At 40.9% G+C, this 17,512-nt stretch overlaps 1 protein-coding gene across 3 annotated transcripts in view; it reads right to left on the bottom strand.

The window, feature by feature from the left end:
* Positions 1 to 17,512, bottom strand: part of NKAIN4 (sodium/potassium transporting ATPase interacting 4) — a 65,420-nt gene that overhangs the window by 3,800 nt on the left and 44,108 nt on the right. For 2 of the 3 annotated variants that reach the window (XM_072110924.1, XM_072110923.1), the window contains exons 3-6: positions 17,158 to 17,238; positions 14,098 to 14,295; positions 7,528 to 7,588; positions 3,652 to 3,736 (exon numbers count right to left, since the gene is read on the bottom strand). In XM_072110924.1, coding sequence (XP_071967025.1) covers positions 3,652 to 3,736; positions 7,528 to 7,588; positions 14,098 to 14,295; positions 17,158 to 17,238 — 425 coding nt within the window. The remainder of the gene's footprint in view (positions 1 to 3,651; positions 3,737 to 7,527; positions 7,589 to 14,097; positions 14,296 to 17,157; positions 17,239 to 17,512) is intronic. The other variant, XM_072110925.1, reaches the window with a different exon arrangement.

The following is a 17,512-nucleotide window of genomic DNA, read 5'->3' as shown; positions in this document are numbered from 1 at the left end:
AAAGCTAGTTTATGCTTATTACCATCTTAACTAAACATACATACAGTAGTCACTTTTTTTTTGATACTCTTACTAAGAGGTTGATGGCACAACTTAGCATTACAACAGTGAAACCAGCCATTTCTAAAGACTGAGAGGAAAATTCCTTGATCAATATTTAATCTCCGGCTTGAGAATTGTCATCACTCTCCAAAAATGACAGCGATCATATTCCCTGCACAACCTATTACTCACCACCTAAATCCTCCCCATGAGCTGCAGGCCTAGATCTGCGCAGTTAAAGGGCCCTTACACTACTTATTCTATATCTGACGTTATACTGGCCACTTAAAAATTCACTAAGGATAAAGTAGCTATAGGTTTTAAAATATAATATGTAATGTTTTTAAAAAGCAAACAAAAACAAATTATATATATTTTTTTAGAATTTTTAGCTATACAGAAGAGTATCCTTTTGCTGTCACATACACATCTTACTTATTCTGTACTTCTCTTGAGTTACAGCCTAGATTGTGCTCCAGAGCTGCACTCATGATTCTGCTGAAGTCATTAGGGTAACCTATCAAAAGTGTCTCAAACTAAGGCAGTGCAAAGTAATACAAGGCAGTATTGTGCTGCTCCATATTTAGCAAAGTGTCTAATGTCGATGGTAAAGCTGGCATATTTTAAGACTGTCTAGACATACTCTGCACCTCCTGTGAGTCTGCTTACCTTAAAGAGAACCCGTCAGCCAAATTAACCACCTAAACTAAATATAATTTCATAAACTGCCATTAGAAAGCATTGCCTCTATCCCTTCATTGTCCCTCTATATGCCTGTAAACTTAAGCAATAAGGTCCTAAACCTGTATGCAAATTACCTGTGAAATGTCCAATGAGTCATTATCATATTCAAGCTGTCCGGCTTATTCATGAGTGGGAGGCACAGCGATGCCCCCAGTGCTTGACTGATAGCCTGTGTAATGATGTGAGGTGTAATGGCTACTCCATGTGCTTCCTGGTGCTGGCGCCCCCTGCATCCTGTGTGTATGAGATACTCCTATACACATGACTGACAGCCTGTATAATGGTGTGAGGTATAATGGTGTAATGTCTCCTCCATGTGCTTCCTGGTACTGGTGCCCCGTGCGTCCTGTGTGTAAGAGATACTCCTATACACATGAATAACAGTCTGTATAATGGTGTAATGTCTTCTCCATGTGCTTCCTGGTGCTGGCAGCCATGCCCCCTGCATCCTGTGTGTGTGTATAGGATAGATACAACAGCTCCAGGCAGCCATGTTATAGCAGAACATGTCAGGTACTTGTGTAGCTGATGTCTGTGTCTCACACATGTGTATTAGGAGGATGCAGCATGTCAGCAGATAAAGCACAGACACTAGCAATGCTTTACTATACATTACACACAGACATGAGCAGGGGGAGGAGAGGGGAGGGAGAACAGGGGTGACATCACTGCCTCTGACCATGTGACCAGCCTCATTTACATAATAAAGACAAGATGATTTTACAATTAGTAATGCATGAATTGACTAGATAAAGGTTGTGATGGGTTCCTTGTGAGCTGCTCCAACAGGTAGAGGTGACAGAAATAGTGACAGAGACCTGATGACAGGTGTCCTTTAAGGCAGAAAAGTATGCCACATTTTGGTGCATTCGCAGAATTTTTACGGGATGCCCCTTTCCTGAGGCCTCGCCAACTGTGTCATTATAGTTGTAAAATTGTGTAAAACCAAGTCTGCTCCACTGTTTATATAGTGTACATGACATTACTTATATACATCCTAAATTGCACCACGTGTTTCATTTCCGATCTCTGATAACTATCTGCTGGCTGAGTAACTGTGGCATATTTATGAATAAATTTACAATAAAAATTTATTTTTAAACATTACGGTTTGTATGACTTAAGTCAAAGAAATTGTAATAAAACATTTTGCCACATCTTTCTATCGTAACCTAAGACAATAAGCAGGTGTAAAATCCAGAATAGATTGATGAATTATTCAGCATCGGCCACTGATAATCTGGCACAATCTAATAATGTCATTGACTCTTCACTATTATACACTGATAGTAAAAGTGCACATATATTGCATGACTTATCTAACACAGATCTATTGTCTGATCTGAGGGCCGTATTAATTCACTGTCTGGTCTGGAGTCTGTACTACTTACTGTCTGACATCTGTTTGAGACAGCTTGGGAAAAATTTTGTGCAGGACTTTACTTGTTTGGGGTTACTGGGCACTGTAGTATTTGACATTTCTAGGGTGGTATCTTGTGTTGCCCTGCGACACCCTCGCCTCTCAGCCTGGGGGGTGCCATCCCGGCTCATAATAATAATCAGGGGTGGGACAGGGGGTAGGTGAGGGTATGCATTCGCCTAGGGCACCACCCATTGCTTCCCAACCTAGGAGGTGCTATCCCAGCCCTCAATAGTAATTATTGGTATTTGCGTCTTTAAGACGCACATACTGCTGATTGCTTGATATAGTTGGAGAAATATTACCGGGCGGCAGTCTCATCATGCTGCTGTTGGCCTCCTGTGTGAGAAAAACCACAGGCCAAGAACAAAGAGGAGAAGGTTGTAGAAGGTGAGCTTTTTTCTTTTACTGGCCACCGTACTGGGGAATGGGAGTTATGGAAGGGGCCTATCTAAAGGGGGTCCCTGTGCTATCTAAGTGAGGGCATTGGGGCACATTTACTTACCCGGCCCATGAATTTCTTAGTGCATTGTCCAACGATCATGCACTGTGCCGCAATTCACTAAGATCATGCTTAGTGAAGGGTGACATTTTGTGCTGAACTACAGTATTTGGGGCTTCCTGGAAAGTGGTAAAAAGTGCAACTCCATGAAGTTTTACAAAATGTGGCCTACTAGACCAAAAACCCCATGGATGTGCACCTATGGTTTAGAATCTGTGTTAGGCTAAATGTGTCATTACAAAGTTGCAACTACATTGATAAATGGGGTACATACATTACTTACCTACAAGACAAAAATACTGCAGTTGAGACGTGAGTAAGTAAGTTCTAGATGTAATACAGAAGGTAATTCAAATTCTGTGCAGTGTAAGTATTGAAATGTACTTGCACTGGGACTTTACCAGCAGAACAATGAGTACAGCTCTGGGATTTAATACAGGACGTAACTAAGGCTAAGTGTAGGATAAGAAATGTTAGGTAAGTGCACAGTGCCGCAAGCAGCAAAACATTGATGTCGCTCTACATAGGAAGTACCACAGAATCTACACAACATACATAATGAAACCTATGCATACATGTATGCACCATTTTTAAATGTTACTTACTTTTGAAAGAAGGTTTAATTCCATACTAGGCAACCAACAACCATACTTGGTTAAATAATTTGGTAAGCATTTGAAATAAAGTTAACACAGCTATCTCCCAGAACAGAAAGCTGGATATTAATGGGTCTATACAGTATCCATGAGAAGTCTAAAATGGTCTTCTAGCTCCAGCCATAAGCTGTTATTACTCCTAGAACGGTAGTGGCATATATTGGAAGGTATCATGGGTGTTCCCCCCCGCTTCATGGGTGTTCCTTGTTGACAGTGGGAAATTGGCTATTGGCATATGACAAACACCAGAGATGGGTTTCTGTTTCTTCTTATTGACTTATACTTACAGGTAAGTCTGCTTGAATAGCAGGTGACTGGATTTTTCATTGACATGGTAGAGAGGGAATGGATCAAATCCACCAATGAAATCAACTGAAAGAAATAAATGCTTAAAATAAAAGAAAAACCAATGAAATGGACATGCAGGAGTTATGGGAGAAGAGGATGAAGGCAGGACTAAACTAAAGATGAAAAGAGAAGATGAAAGATCAAAGGACAAGAAATAGATGAATCAGTGGGAAAGAATGCAAGGAATGGATGATACAGGGTAATTTATGGCCATGTCCATAGATGTATCTAAGATACATGGCAGATTCTATGGAACCCACTAAACTAAGGATGAAATAAGGAAAAGGTTGAGCATTTAAAGGGAATGTGTAACTAAAAGTTTTTTGATGATACGTAAAAAACAGTCCATGGACCAACGTATGATGGAAGCCTAGCCCCCCTGCCATGAAGTATATATCAGGACCTGTGCCTGGCCTCTTAGACCTCTGCCTGTTTTGTGTAAAAAACCTGAAAACATTTAGAAGTGAATTTTAGCAGGTTTTAGTGAGTGTGCAGGAACTTCCCACGCTGGCACACTCCGCCGGCAGCCATATCTACTTGGTGTGGAGATGGCATAAAGGGGAAAATAATTGGTGTTACTGGCGTTTCTCAAGTAATTGTCATTATTTCAGGACTTGTACGCCAAAAAATAGTGTACAAGTCCTTATAAATGTCTCCCATGTCTCCATCTTTTCACCCTGGTCTCTAGGTCTAAAAACAGCTCATTTACACCTCATTTACATCCCACACTAAAAAATAATACACATATAGAAAACTCCTTCTACTACTGACTATAAATTATTTGTAAAGAGCATGTCTACAAAACTCTCCCATACACCCAGGGCTGTATTAGACCCAAGGAGAGGACATTTCAGTAGCTGCCATCAGGGCTGTCAATAGGAATTTTGTGGGTCCCTTCATACGCCATTACTTTTCAATCATATACTACACTACATCAAATACATATGTTTAAGGCTACCATGATCCCTGCAAAGAGATTGTGGCCAACCCAAATGGTTTTAGATAAGCTGATATTCAGTGAATAAAAACTGCAATAAAACATTAGGGACAGTACAAAACTAACTATATAGATACAGCACTAGAACCAAGGTTACTACATATATAGAGTACTAGAACCAAGATTACTGCATAGATACATTACCAGAACCAAGATTACTGCATAGATACATTACCAGAACCAAGATTACTGCATAGATACGTTACCAGAACCAAGATTACTACATAGACACATTAGCAGAACCATGGTTACCAAATATATAAAAGACCAGAATCAGGATTACTACCTAGATACAGCACCAGAACTAAGATTACTACATAGAAACAGTTCAACAAGTAAGACTACTACATAGATATGCTACCAGAACTTACATAGGAACAGCAATGGAACACATTGGCATAAACCCAGAACCAAGATTACAACATAGATGTCAGGTTCGCTAGGGAGAATGCTGGGACTTCTGGTTCTTCTGCTGGTGCCAGCAGCGCTCTCCGACCCCCGGCGCGTATCCGCGCAAACTCCACCTCTCGTCCCGAGCAGCGGCTGCTAAGATCTCGCGCTGTCTAGGAGTTGTGTTCGGAACTGCTGGGACTTGTGGTACCTCTGCATGGTGCCTGGTTGTTCTGCACCATGAGGGGTTAATTCCCAGAAGCTGTCCAGCTCCTATCAGGTTCTGGAGGTGGAGTTCTGGCTGCATAAATTGCAGCTTCACTAGTCACCTGTGCCAGTGTTTGAAAACCCTTCATCACTCGCTCGCTGCATTAGGTTGTATTGCTCTGTATCTGTATCTGTGTTGTTGTGACCTCGGCTAGTTTTTGACATTGACTCTTTGCTTACTGAATTTGCTCTTGACGTACCCTCTTGTTGTGACTCCGGCTAGTTTACCATTCTTTTGTGTTTTATGTTTGTCAGTCTGTTTATGTTTCCCTTCCCACACTTATCCAGTGTATTTCGAGTCTTCAAGTAGTCGCCCCACGGTTTAGCGGGGGGGGGGGGGGGGGTTATAGGAAGGGACAGAGGTTGGGGCAAGCTCAGGGCACACTATCCCCTGTCTTTTGTGTTACCCAACCCGAACAATAGATATAGGGCTTGAACCAAGGTTTCTATACAGATATGTTACGATAACCAATATTACTACATAGCTACATTACCAGAACAAAGATTATTACTTTAAAATGTTACTGTAAGAAAGATTACTACTTCTAGATACATTACTACTGCTAGATACATTATCAGAACCCAAATAACTTCATAGATACTGCGCCAGAATCAAGATTACAACACATGTATGTTACTAGAACTAAGATTGCTGCAAAGAAGCAGTACAGGATCCAAGCTTACTGAATAGATATGTTACCAGAACCAAAATGATAATAAAGATACATTACCAGAACCAAGATTACAACAAAGATACGATACAGACCCCTTGTGTATAAAATGTTAAAATTGATCCATAATTTTTCTACATATTGGCAATACTGGGACTAACTAGACCATTCTCATAGCTGCGCCTGTTACTATAGTCCCACTAAACACCCCAAATGGCGGCCCTGGCTTCCATAGACCCGATAGTTTAATAAACTAAAGGAGAGGGGGCCCACTGAGTCATAATACATAGGGATGGGAACACAGAGCCTAATGGTCTTTGGTAGTGGGTGTAGAGTGATATCATAATATATAGAATATATGTGGGTGCACATGGGGTTTATAGTAAGTGGGGCATAAGAGGGTCATAGCCTATGGAATTGGGGTACACATGGTAATAGTCCTATAGCAGTTTTATTCCCTAGTATTATCTAGGAATCACAATTGATGATCACTAAGAGATTGTATAATACTTGATCTCCTTTGTCAAGGTTGTATTCACACATGGAATTTGAATTGCATTTACAAATACAATGCAAAAGCCCCGGGTTGGGGTGGGGGGCTCAGCTGGATGCGTTTCACTGGAGAAGCAGATGCAATCTGACCAAGCCCTGGCCATTTGTAAACGCAATGTAAAAGTCACGTGTTAACACAGCCTCATACTAACCAAATATCATTATGAATACTTAGAAGAAGCAAATCCTGATGCAGTTGCAGTCCATGGTCCTGACACTGCTATAAAGCATATCACTAAATACTGTTAATTGAGTAAAGACAGTATGGCAGCCCCCATAATCATAGACAAAAAATAGAGATATAAGCAAATGAGAAAAAAGTATATATTTTAGTAGGTAGTATATAGGTAGTTAGTCCTATTGTTTTATCTGATTATGTTATTTCTCTGTAATGTCTTATCTTTTCTGTATATGCACCTCATGTCCTGTAAAGTGCACTGGAATATGATTGCGCTATAGAAATAAAGATGTATTATTACTTGTATTGTAGTGTATTGTAGTCCTACAGATATTACTGGAGCTGTATTGACACTGTCATAGCAAAGAGGGAGCATTGCTCTTGGTACAGGCAATTGACTGGTATCAAGCCATGTCATGTCCTTTATATCATATGCAGCAGGTTTCCTAAATAAGACCTTTATGACAAAAGCATTATGATATTGGATGGGAGAACAATTAAGGAAAGAAAGATTAGAATAAAGGAGAGAAAAATACATAAATGGCCGGATTTGAAGAGAACAGGAGAGCAGGTGAGGATTTACAGAGGAATCACATGAAAGTAACTTCATTGTATCTCCAGGCAACTTCTGCAGAGGATTGGTGGTAGTAGGCCTGTCCATACATTGAATACCAGGACACACCGCTGAGCCCAGTGACAGCCATCATTTCCACTCCTCTTAGTGTGAATAAAAACTAGTCTGATACGAAGATATACTTACAGCTGTCCTCCTCTTCTGTGAACACGCTGGTGACATAACAGGCATACACAAACCCCAGAAGCTGCAGAAGAGAGAAAGGCATAGTTATCATGGGTGCAGCAACACACAGTTTTATGGTAGTTATATTATTGTACATGGAGGACAGTAAAATGGGAGTTATTTTCCTGTACATAAGAAGAGGTATTAAAGTAGTTATATTATTTTATATAAAGAGCAGTATTATTGTTGTTATATTCTTGTACATAGGAGGTAGTATTATGGTCAGGGGCGTTGCTAGGGTGGTAAAAGATCCGGGGCACGGGCCCCAATGCATGTGTATTGCACTTTCAGTAATGCCCCCTTCTGTACATAACCCCCTCACATGTGGCTGTGCCAATAACAAGGTTACTTCTGGTATATACAGCTACAGAGAACACAGGAGAAATCCCCATCCCCACATCTTATGTTCCTCATTGTCCCTACACCTTGGTTCCCTGGCAGTGTTATCCTGCTGCCGCCCCTAACAATTTCCCCAAATACTGAAAGGCTGCGCTCACACTTTGTCTTGCATTTAAACAAAACCAGGTGCGTGTTACCCATCACATGTGTATTACTGGAAAATATATGTGATCAAACCAAGACCTGTGCTAGTGCCATGTGTGAACACGCTCCAAGAAATGTCCCCCACACAGCCCCCCCATAAGTAATGTCCTCACACAGCCCCCAGTAAGTAATGTGCCCACACAGCCCCCCAGTAAGTAATGTGCCTCACACACAGCCCCCCAGTAAGTAATGTGCCTCACACAGCCCCCCAGTAAGTAATGTGCCTCACACAGCCCCCCAGTAAGTAATGTGCCTCACACAGCCCCCCAGTAAGTAATGTGCCTCACACAGCCCCCCAGTAAGTAATGTGCCTCACACAGCCCCCCAGTAAGTAATGTGCCTCACACAGCCCCCCAGTAAGTAATGTGCCTCACACAGCCCCCCAGTAAGTAATGTGCCTCACACAGCCCCCCAGTAAGTAATGTGCCTCACACAGCCCCCCAGTAAGTAATGTGCCTCACACAGCCCCCCAGTAAGTAATGTGCCTCACACAGCCCCCCAGTAAGTAATGTGCCTCACACAGCCCCCCAGTAAGTAATGTGCCTCACACAGCCCCCCAGTAAGTAATGTGCCTCACACAGCCCCCCAGTAAGTAATGTGCCTCACACAGCCCCCCAGTAAGTAATGTGCCTCACACAGCCCCCCAGTAAGTAATGTGCCTCACACAGCCCCCCAGTAAGTAATGTGCCTCACACAGCCCCCCAGTAAGTAATGTGCCTCACACAGCCCCCCAGTAAGTAATGTGCCTCACACAGCCCCCCAGTAAGTAATGTGCCTCACACAGCCCCCCAGTAAGTAATGTGCCTCACACAGCCCCCAGTAAGTAATGTGCCTCACACAGCCCCCCAGTAAGTAATGTGCCTCACACAGCCCCCCAGTAAGTAATGTGCCTCACACAGCCCCCCAGTAAGTAATGTGCCTCACACACAGCCCCCCAGTAAGTAATGTGCCTCACACACAGCCCCCCAGTAAGTAATGTGCCTCACACAGTCCCCCCAGTAAGTAATGTGCCTCACACAGTCCCCCCAGTAAGTAATGTGCCTCACACAGTCCCCCCAGTAAGTAATGTGCCTCACACAGTCCCCCCAGTAAGTAATGTGCCTCACACAGTCCCCCCAGTAAGTAATGTGCCTCACACAGTCCCCCCAGTAAGTAATGTGCCTCACACAGTCCCCCCAGTAAGTAATGTGCCTCACACAGTCCCCCCAGTAAGTAATGTGCCTCACACAGCCCCCCAGGAAATAATGTGCCTCACACAGCCCCCCAGGAAATAATGTGCCTCACACAGCCCCCCAGGAAATAATGTGCCTCACACAGCCCCCCAGGAAATAATGTGCCTCACACAGCCCCCCAGGAAATAATGTGCCTCACACAGTCCCCCCAGGAAATAATGTGCCTCACAATGTTCTCGCCATTCCCTAGTCCCTATCATGTTTCTCACCTCACAGATGCAGCTCTCTCTCTTTCTGTGCGCTGCTTTCCCCTGCCGGTCATGTGATCATGACATCATCACAGGTCTTTCAGCCTCTGGAACTCCCGGAGGCTAGGTCCTTGCAGGGGAAAGCAGCGCCTGCACTCCTTCTCATCACGATCTGCGGACACAGATCGTGATGAGAACGAGAGGGAAGGAATCTCCCGGGCAGCGGGGCAGATGATCTGCTGACCCGAGGAGATTCGGGGCACTGGCCAAAAGATCCGGGGCAAGAGCCCCGGATCTTTTGACCTAGCGGCGCCCCTGATTATGGTAGTTATATAATTCTATATAGAAGGCAGTATTATAGTAGTGTTAAATCTTTTATATAGGACCAGTATTATAGTAGTTCTATTCCTGTACATAGGGGGCAGTATTATAGTAGTTCTATTCTTGTACATAGGGGGCAGTATTGTAGTAGTTATATTCCTGTACATAGGGGGCAGTATTATAGTAGTTATATTCTTGTACATAGGGGCAGTATTATAGTAGTTATATTCTTGTACATAGGGGGCAGTATTATAGCAGTTATATTCTTGTACATAGGGGGCAGTATTATAGTAGTTATATTCTTGTACACAGGGAGCAGTATTATAGCAGTTATATTCTTGTACACAGGGAGCAGTATTATAGCAGTTATATTCTTGTACACAGGGAGCAGTATTATAGCAGTTATATTCTTGTACACAGGGAGCAGTATTATAGCAGTTATATTCTTGTACACAGGGAGCAGTATTATAGCAGTTATATTCTTGTACACAGGGAGCAGTATTATAGCAGTTATATTCTTGTACATAGGATGAATAATACAGTAGTTATATTCATGGACATAGGAAGTAGTTTTATGGTATTTATATTCTTGTAAATCAGTGGCAGTATTATAGTGGCTGATTAATCCCTGTAGGGAAATTTTCTGCTTCTATTTAGGGGCAGAATTTTTACTATATCACTGTAAATGTCATGTAGATGATTTGTGCTCTGTTTCACCAACGTAAGGCCTTACGCCAAATCGAAAAACCAAATCGTAGCCTAAGGTTCAGTTCATATGGTAGAATGTATGTGCAGATTTTAACTCCTAAAGGTGCATTTACATTTCCTGGTTTTCCAGAATTTTTAATCCAACTCAGTAGTTGAACATGTCATTTATATTCTCTTTCCCATTAAATCTCACACTTGACTTTGGTTTCTGAAACTGTGGCGAGGCAGACATGGAGGAAGCAGAGCTAAACCGTGTTTGCCATCAAAATTGCTTTTGTGACCTTTCAGGATAGGTTAAGATTGTGTTTTAGGTCGTTACTGTTCAGTTCTTCCACAGTAATTCAGCCATGTGCATATGTCCTTTTTAAAGTTGTAAAATCTGAGCTTGAATAGAATAATATTCTCATGTAACTTAAGAAACTTTACTGACCCGTTCAGGTTGCCTTGCAATATATGTGGTAATTAGAACAACCCGAGAGCATGGCAGAAATATGTAGGGAAAATCAGTTTTACCAGCAGGAATTCTTGACCCTGCTCAGCTGGATGTGTAGATGACAGGGGATTGGCTCAGGAATGTTAAGGAGTCAGGGGGTGTCAGGGATGGGAGCGGGTGGGAGTCTTATGTAGCGCACAGCACACATAAGAAAGGTCACAAGCATCAGGGCTTGTTATTTGCATTGCAATATACACGGCAGAACTTCTATTACAGTAATAAAGAAAATCAAACAGCACAAGTTGGACGTCTTCTTTACAAATGTTAGCATGACATATCACTGGCTATTACCCCCTCATAACATCGATCAATTTACACTGAAGGTAAATTTTTCAAGAAAGGCAAAATCCGTTCTTCTTTGGAAAAGGACATTTAGGTCGAGGACACAAATGTCAGAATCACTGCAAAATATTCAAATGATTTTGACTGACTGAAATGAGAGATATCAGTGTAGCCTTCAATAGGCTTAGAAACCTGGTGTGGCCAGGAGGTGACAGTAAGGACTTAGCCTGCACCCTGTTATTTATGTTGCCACAAAGAGAGTGCCCTCTGGTCATGGCATCTAAGGCTTTAAATAACCAGAGCCAACCATGGTTCAACCAATGTTTGTAATAAACTATAAAGCGTACCACTTAGGCTTCATGTGCACAAACATGAAAGGGAACATAATAGTAATAATCTTTATTTATATAGCGCCATCGTATTTTGTAGCAGTTTACAAATCATAGGGGACGTATACAAATAAAATGCTACATTACAGAGTACAAACAGTCATATGGAACATGATCTCTTGTTTGCAGCCTGCATGACATCAGCAGGTGACCGCCGCACACCCGCTAATGTGAAAAGAGAATGACTGCCTGCAGGAATCGGACATGCTCGGAAATCTGCAGTTAGGGCTAAATAAATGTATTACCAACAAAATTAGACCATTCTTGTTTCAACTATGTTTTTTTTAATTACTATTAAGCTCAAATCAAACAGCTTCATAGAAGATGCTTTTAATAGTTTGAGGAGTGGATTTTTGAAAATGTGGTGATTTATACAGGGTTTCTAATATTACCGTATATATATTTCAATGCTAACTAAAAACAATAATGAGCCACAAAAATTGTATTCAAAAATTTCCTTAAAAATCTAGAAATTCGCTGTTGATTTGTAAGCTGTCTAACGTTGTTATAAAAAAAGGAATTTTAAAAATGCTAAAAAAAAGATATATATAATATAAGTTACTTTGTAAAGGTAAATTGTTTACAAGTTTTCACCATGAAAAAGCAACGCATGTCAGGTCACAAAAAATTGGGCTGAGCCTTAATTCACAAAATGGCTGCGTCTTTAAGCGTTTAAGTTAGTTTTTGCTGTAGGGTTCCCTTTAAATAAACAATTAGATAGTAAGTACATATATATTTAAGTAGTTGTTTATTTAATAAAGATCATTTATATATTTTGTATATGTATGTTGTATGATATATGTTGTGCTTGGGTTTCTCAGAATTTTGGTGTTATAGAATAACGGTTTTAAATGCAGTCTATTTTTAGATATTTTTAGATTGTTACTGCCATGCATGTATAGATGATAGGACTTCTCTATTAAGAGGGTCATGTATCCTCCGGTTTTCTCCAACACTCCTAAACATACTGGTAGGTTTATTAGATTGTGAGCCACATTGGGGACAGGGACCGATTTGGCAAGCTCTGTGCAGCGCTGTGTAATCTGTGTGCACTATATAAATAAAGGAATTATTATTATTAAGAAGATCATACAGGGTCTCAATTATTGGAGACTTATCCTTGGAATATCCATATCAGACTGGTGGCTGCCAGATGATTGAAAGGGACACAGCTTTCAACATTGCATTGTAGTTGTGAATAATACTGCAGCATTAGAAAGTTATTGTTATAGATCATTACGGCTCATTCATAGCTTTGCAAGTAGAAATTTGCACTGCTAGTGTCACATGTTCAGTGAAATTTGCTAATTTTAATAATAATTCTTTATTTATATAAAGCACACAGATTACGCAGCGCTGCACAAAGTTAGTCAAATCAGTCCCTGTCCCCAATGGGGCTCATAATCTAATCAACCTATCAGTATGTTTTGCAGTGTGGGAGGAAACCGGAGGATACCTGACCCTCTTACTAGAGAAGTCCCATCATCTATACATGCATGGCAGTAACATTAGCAATGCCGCTGTGTTAGAAATGCTTATGATGAGAATGACATTTGGTAGGGTCCTCATTTGTTCCCTTCTACACTGCAGCATACCAGCCCTGGGCGGTGTCCCCAGCAGAGGTGCAGAATGGCAGCCATCTGACACACAAAGGCGAGGGGAGGGGGGCGTTGTAGGTCATTAGTATGTGAATAATTCATCAGGGTGACTGGCAAACTGACAGAAAATGCCTGACTAGAAACAAAGCAAAATGGACTGATAAGTAAAATGAATAGTTAGATTTAATATGATATCTTGTAATATGCAGTTCTAAATGCACTTTACACTTCTCCATTTTGGGGGGTTTCTTGCTTTTATGTGTTATCAGTGTGATAGCTATAGAAACATTGGTGCTTAAGGGTGCACCCAGCATCTGCACTGAAATACATGACAATGTAGAAGAGCGATAGGAGAAGTAATATATCATTTGTAATATTGTCTTTAGGAGAGCCTGGTTGATGCATGTATCAGACCCAGAGATCTGGGCCTATGGTATACTATGCTGGAGATTACCCAGATTATTGGTTTTATGGTGTTTTACACTGTACACTTTTCTTGGCTTCCCCCACAGATAACATACCTGCAAATAGAAGGTATGAGAGCATAATTAAATCATTGTTATGGATCGTTACATATGTTGTTGAAATCCTTTTTCCTACTACTCTTGTATAGTTCTGATACTATATTCATGAACCAGGAGGTACAGGAAGAATCCAGCTATAGATTCTCCCTAGAGACAGCAGTGTTTCCATCACAAGGAATTATGAAATGAGAAAAGTTTAAAATTAACCATAAAATCTGTAAATATAAAAAAAAAATGAAAAGATTATTCTTACCGCCAAAAGTATCTGCGTGGCACTGTGTAACACCTCAATGTACTGGTATTCTATGGCACATCCAACTACGGATACATAAGAGTGACTTTCCAGCCCAGGCATGCCAGTAACTGGTGACTCTTTCCTTACACATCCTGGACCATGCTCGCTCCACCATGACTGATGCTGAGACACATGAAACGTGAGTAGGTCACTTTCCTGTTCCGAAGGTAAAAAGGGAAAACAGCCAGATTATACACATGTTCATATCAGCCAACAAATCTGTCAATGGACTGATGCAGTTAACAACCAGCACCTATTTTGTTTGCATTGTATTCACATCTGGATGCACAACTCTGGGGACAATTACATAAAGTTAACCTAAGAGCTAAATTTTTGGACCTTTAAGCAGGAGACTGCACAGAGGAGTTGCACAGTAGCATATTCACAAAAGATGTAGAGCTACACAATATGGGTTAAGTTTAGATTTGAGCGAGAAATACAGACATTTGGAGAAAAAGAGCTATGGAACCCGAGGTTCTTAGTTACACTTTGATGAAAATGCGTAAGTGGTACTATAACATAGCCACCCAAATCAAGCAATTTAGGGAGAAGTGGTCAGATAATACCTAAATATTGGGTACATATTCAGATTTCTGCAGAGAAGATTTCACACCTTAAGTATTAGACCTTCTTTTTCATTAGAGGACAATACTCCTTGCTTGAATAGTTGACATCAGATCTACAGCTTGATTCTTGGATAAGGAAAGGCATTACTTGTTTGGTCAAAATAATGCTGCGCAGCTCCATACTTCAGTCCGCTGATATTGTCAAAATTTCCACTCACATATTCAAGAATCTCCCATGTCATAAGTAACAAAGATATTTTTACATTGTGGTCCAGTCTCTCGAGAACTAGCAATAGTCTATGCCCCGTATATGGACTGATTCTATAGGACCTCTTAATGAAAACTGCTTCACTAGTGACCTAGGAAAAAAGTTGGGTATTTCTAGCTGGGAAAAGCCTCCAGCCTTCACCTGACCAAGCATTGCTGTTCTTACATATGGAAGACAGACCTCCCCTGAATAGTAGCCTCTTTTATTTTCCTTACAACAAAACTTGTCATTACTGGATACTGGAAGCCTACAGAAGGGCCCTTCCCCATGGCTCTTTATCTAGGACCCCCCCCACTATACTGTTATTATAGCCTTATACTGATTTGGTGCCAGGAATAGTTTTTTTTATATTTTTGACAGTTTGGTAATTTTACTCTTTCTAATAAATTTTATTCTTTTACATGTATCCCTTATTATATGAGACACTGTTTCTCTCTCAAAAACAAGATCTGTTTGTTAACAAAACCATTTTGCTAGCTAACATATGTCTAAGGTCATAACCTATGTTGATGTACCTGTCAATATACATCTCACAATGTCTGTACTATCGATATTTACTGTTTTTGTGCTGTCAACTTTTACTTCCACTGTATTCTGTTAAAAATGTAAAATATTTTCAACAAAAAATTAAGGATTGGAAAAAATGCATAAGCCCACTAACCTCTTCACGGTGACCTCATTTTAGTGGGTCCCTATGCTAGTGAGTGTGGCATCACATGGCATCCTCCATCGCTGCAACACAGCAACAGTGGTGACCAAGATCCAGCAACCGCCCCAGTTCCCCTATTGGCAGGCTAAGTGCCCAAGGCTCTGGGCCCTGGGACCCCACATGCACTGCACAATAGAAACAGTAGACGTCATGCAGTACTCCACTGTGTGAACAGGTCTTGAATGATCAGAAACCCAGAAACTATCTGAGGGCAAATAGGTGGTCTCCATATTTTTCCTTGCCACTCCTCTCCATTTGGCCCAGGGGTTTTAAATTTTGCACAAAATTGCATGAAGTGGGCACTTACTTGCTCTACTTGAGCATTCAATACCTTTTCACACGGTGCATCGTTGCATGGCATCTTCAGTTTCTATGGTATAGTGCTTGTGTGGTGCTGGGGTCCAGAGACATGGGAGCCTAGCCTGCAAGTATGGGTTATGTGAAGTATGGGTAATGTGAGAAAACCCACTAAAATAAGGTCACCGTGAAGAGGTTAGTGGATTTCTGAAATGTTATCAAACTGTAACTAAGAACCTTGAGTTTGATTTATTATTGTAACCTAGTGGCAATAGATTATTGTAAAATATGTGGATGTGCAGTCCAGATCTTTCTCTGCAAATGTTGATATTGACTCTAAGTCCATAGTGTCCCCAATAAGCTAAAATGTACCCAGGCATCCACAGTGCTTCTAGTCATTTACTCTTGCCCTGGTCAGTTGCAGCTTCCAGTCCCAATGCAAGGCTCTTCTTGTTGTCACCACTGGTGATATGTGAGCAAAGAGAAACTTTTACAACTAAGATGCATCGTAGACTCCTTCATCCTCACTGTGTGCCATGATGGCATAGTGACAGCTGGCTAAATACTGGCATTCCAGGACAAGCAGATGGGAGCCGTTTGGTTTAAGGAGCATGTGGCAGTGTGGCTGCATAAAAGTCACTACATCCTTGCTAATAAAGCCTACAAAAGATGGTAAGATATTTGACCAAACCAATAGGCACTGTATATTCTATGGATTACTGAGATTCTATCAGCCTTCAAGTTCTTCTCTTATAAGAAGCATTTATCAACTTTGCCCACAAGTATCAGTCATGTTACTACTGGTATGGGGGGAATACTCCAGCAGGTTTGATATAAAAATTAGATAAATATATAGAAAGGCTCAATAAGAGTTGGCTTCTTTTTGTTAAGGGCATTGGAAGAATGTTTTTTCCATTATTAACTCAAACACAACCAGAGGACTAGAAGAAGAACCCAACATTGTAGTGCATCATGTGACCTCTTCCTGGTCCTCTAAATGGTTAAAAAGAGAGGGGGGGGGGCATATGTGCTAATGTTTATGGGAAATATTGGGATAGACCTGCATCATCTACATCCATTACATAAAATAGCATGAAGGAGCCTATTATCTGGTAAGGAGACATACAAATAGGAAACCTAATAAATAAAAAAATATGGTGCATTACTCTATAACTTACCTTAGACAGATCTCCAACTTCCATATAGAAGCAAATCAGAAAAACATTCCAGGTCACCCACACAGCTGCCCATATGGCATACTAAAAGAGAAAGAGACAAAAAGGGGTTTAAAATTAATCATTACATTTGTGCAAATATAAGAATACCACACTACTACAATACTACAATATAAGTCACTCTTAGATGTAAGATCTCCATTTCTGTTCATAGTATTAAGAAAGCAGAGCTAAGACATGTGACTCAGCTTCTTATAATCCTCTTTTATTACTGGATGGACGGAAGAGAATAACATTCTTATTCTGCTGATGACAGGAAAGCTGCTTTACACACAAATGCAACGTGGGCTGGTTATGA

The sequence above is a fragment of the Engystomops pustulosus genome, chromosome 6, assembly GCF_040894005.1.
Source record: "Engystomops pustulosus chromosome 6, aEngPut4.maternal, whole genome shotgun sequence".
NCBI lineage: Eukaryota > Metazoa > Chordata > Amphibia > Anura > Leptodactylidae > Engystomops > Engystomops pustulosus.
Note: the sequence above shows the minus strand (reverse complement) of the source record. Positions and strands in the feature narration are given on the sequence as shown.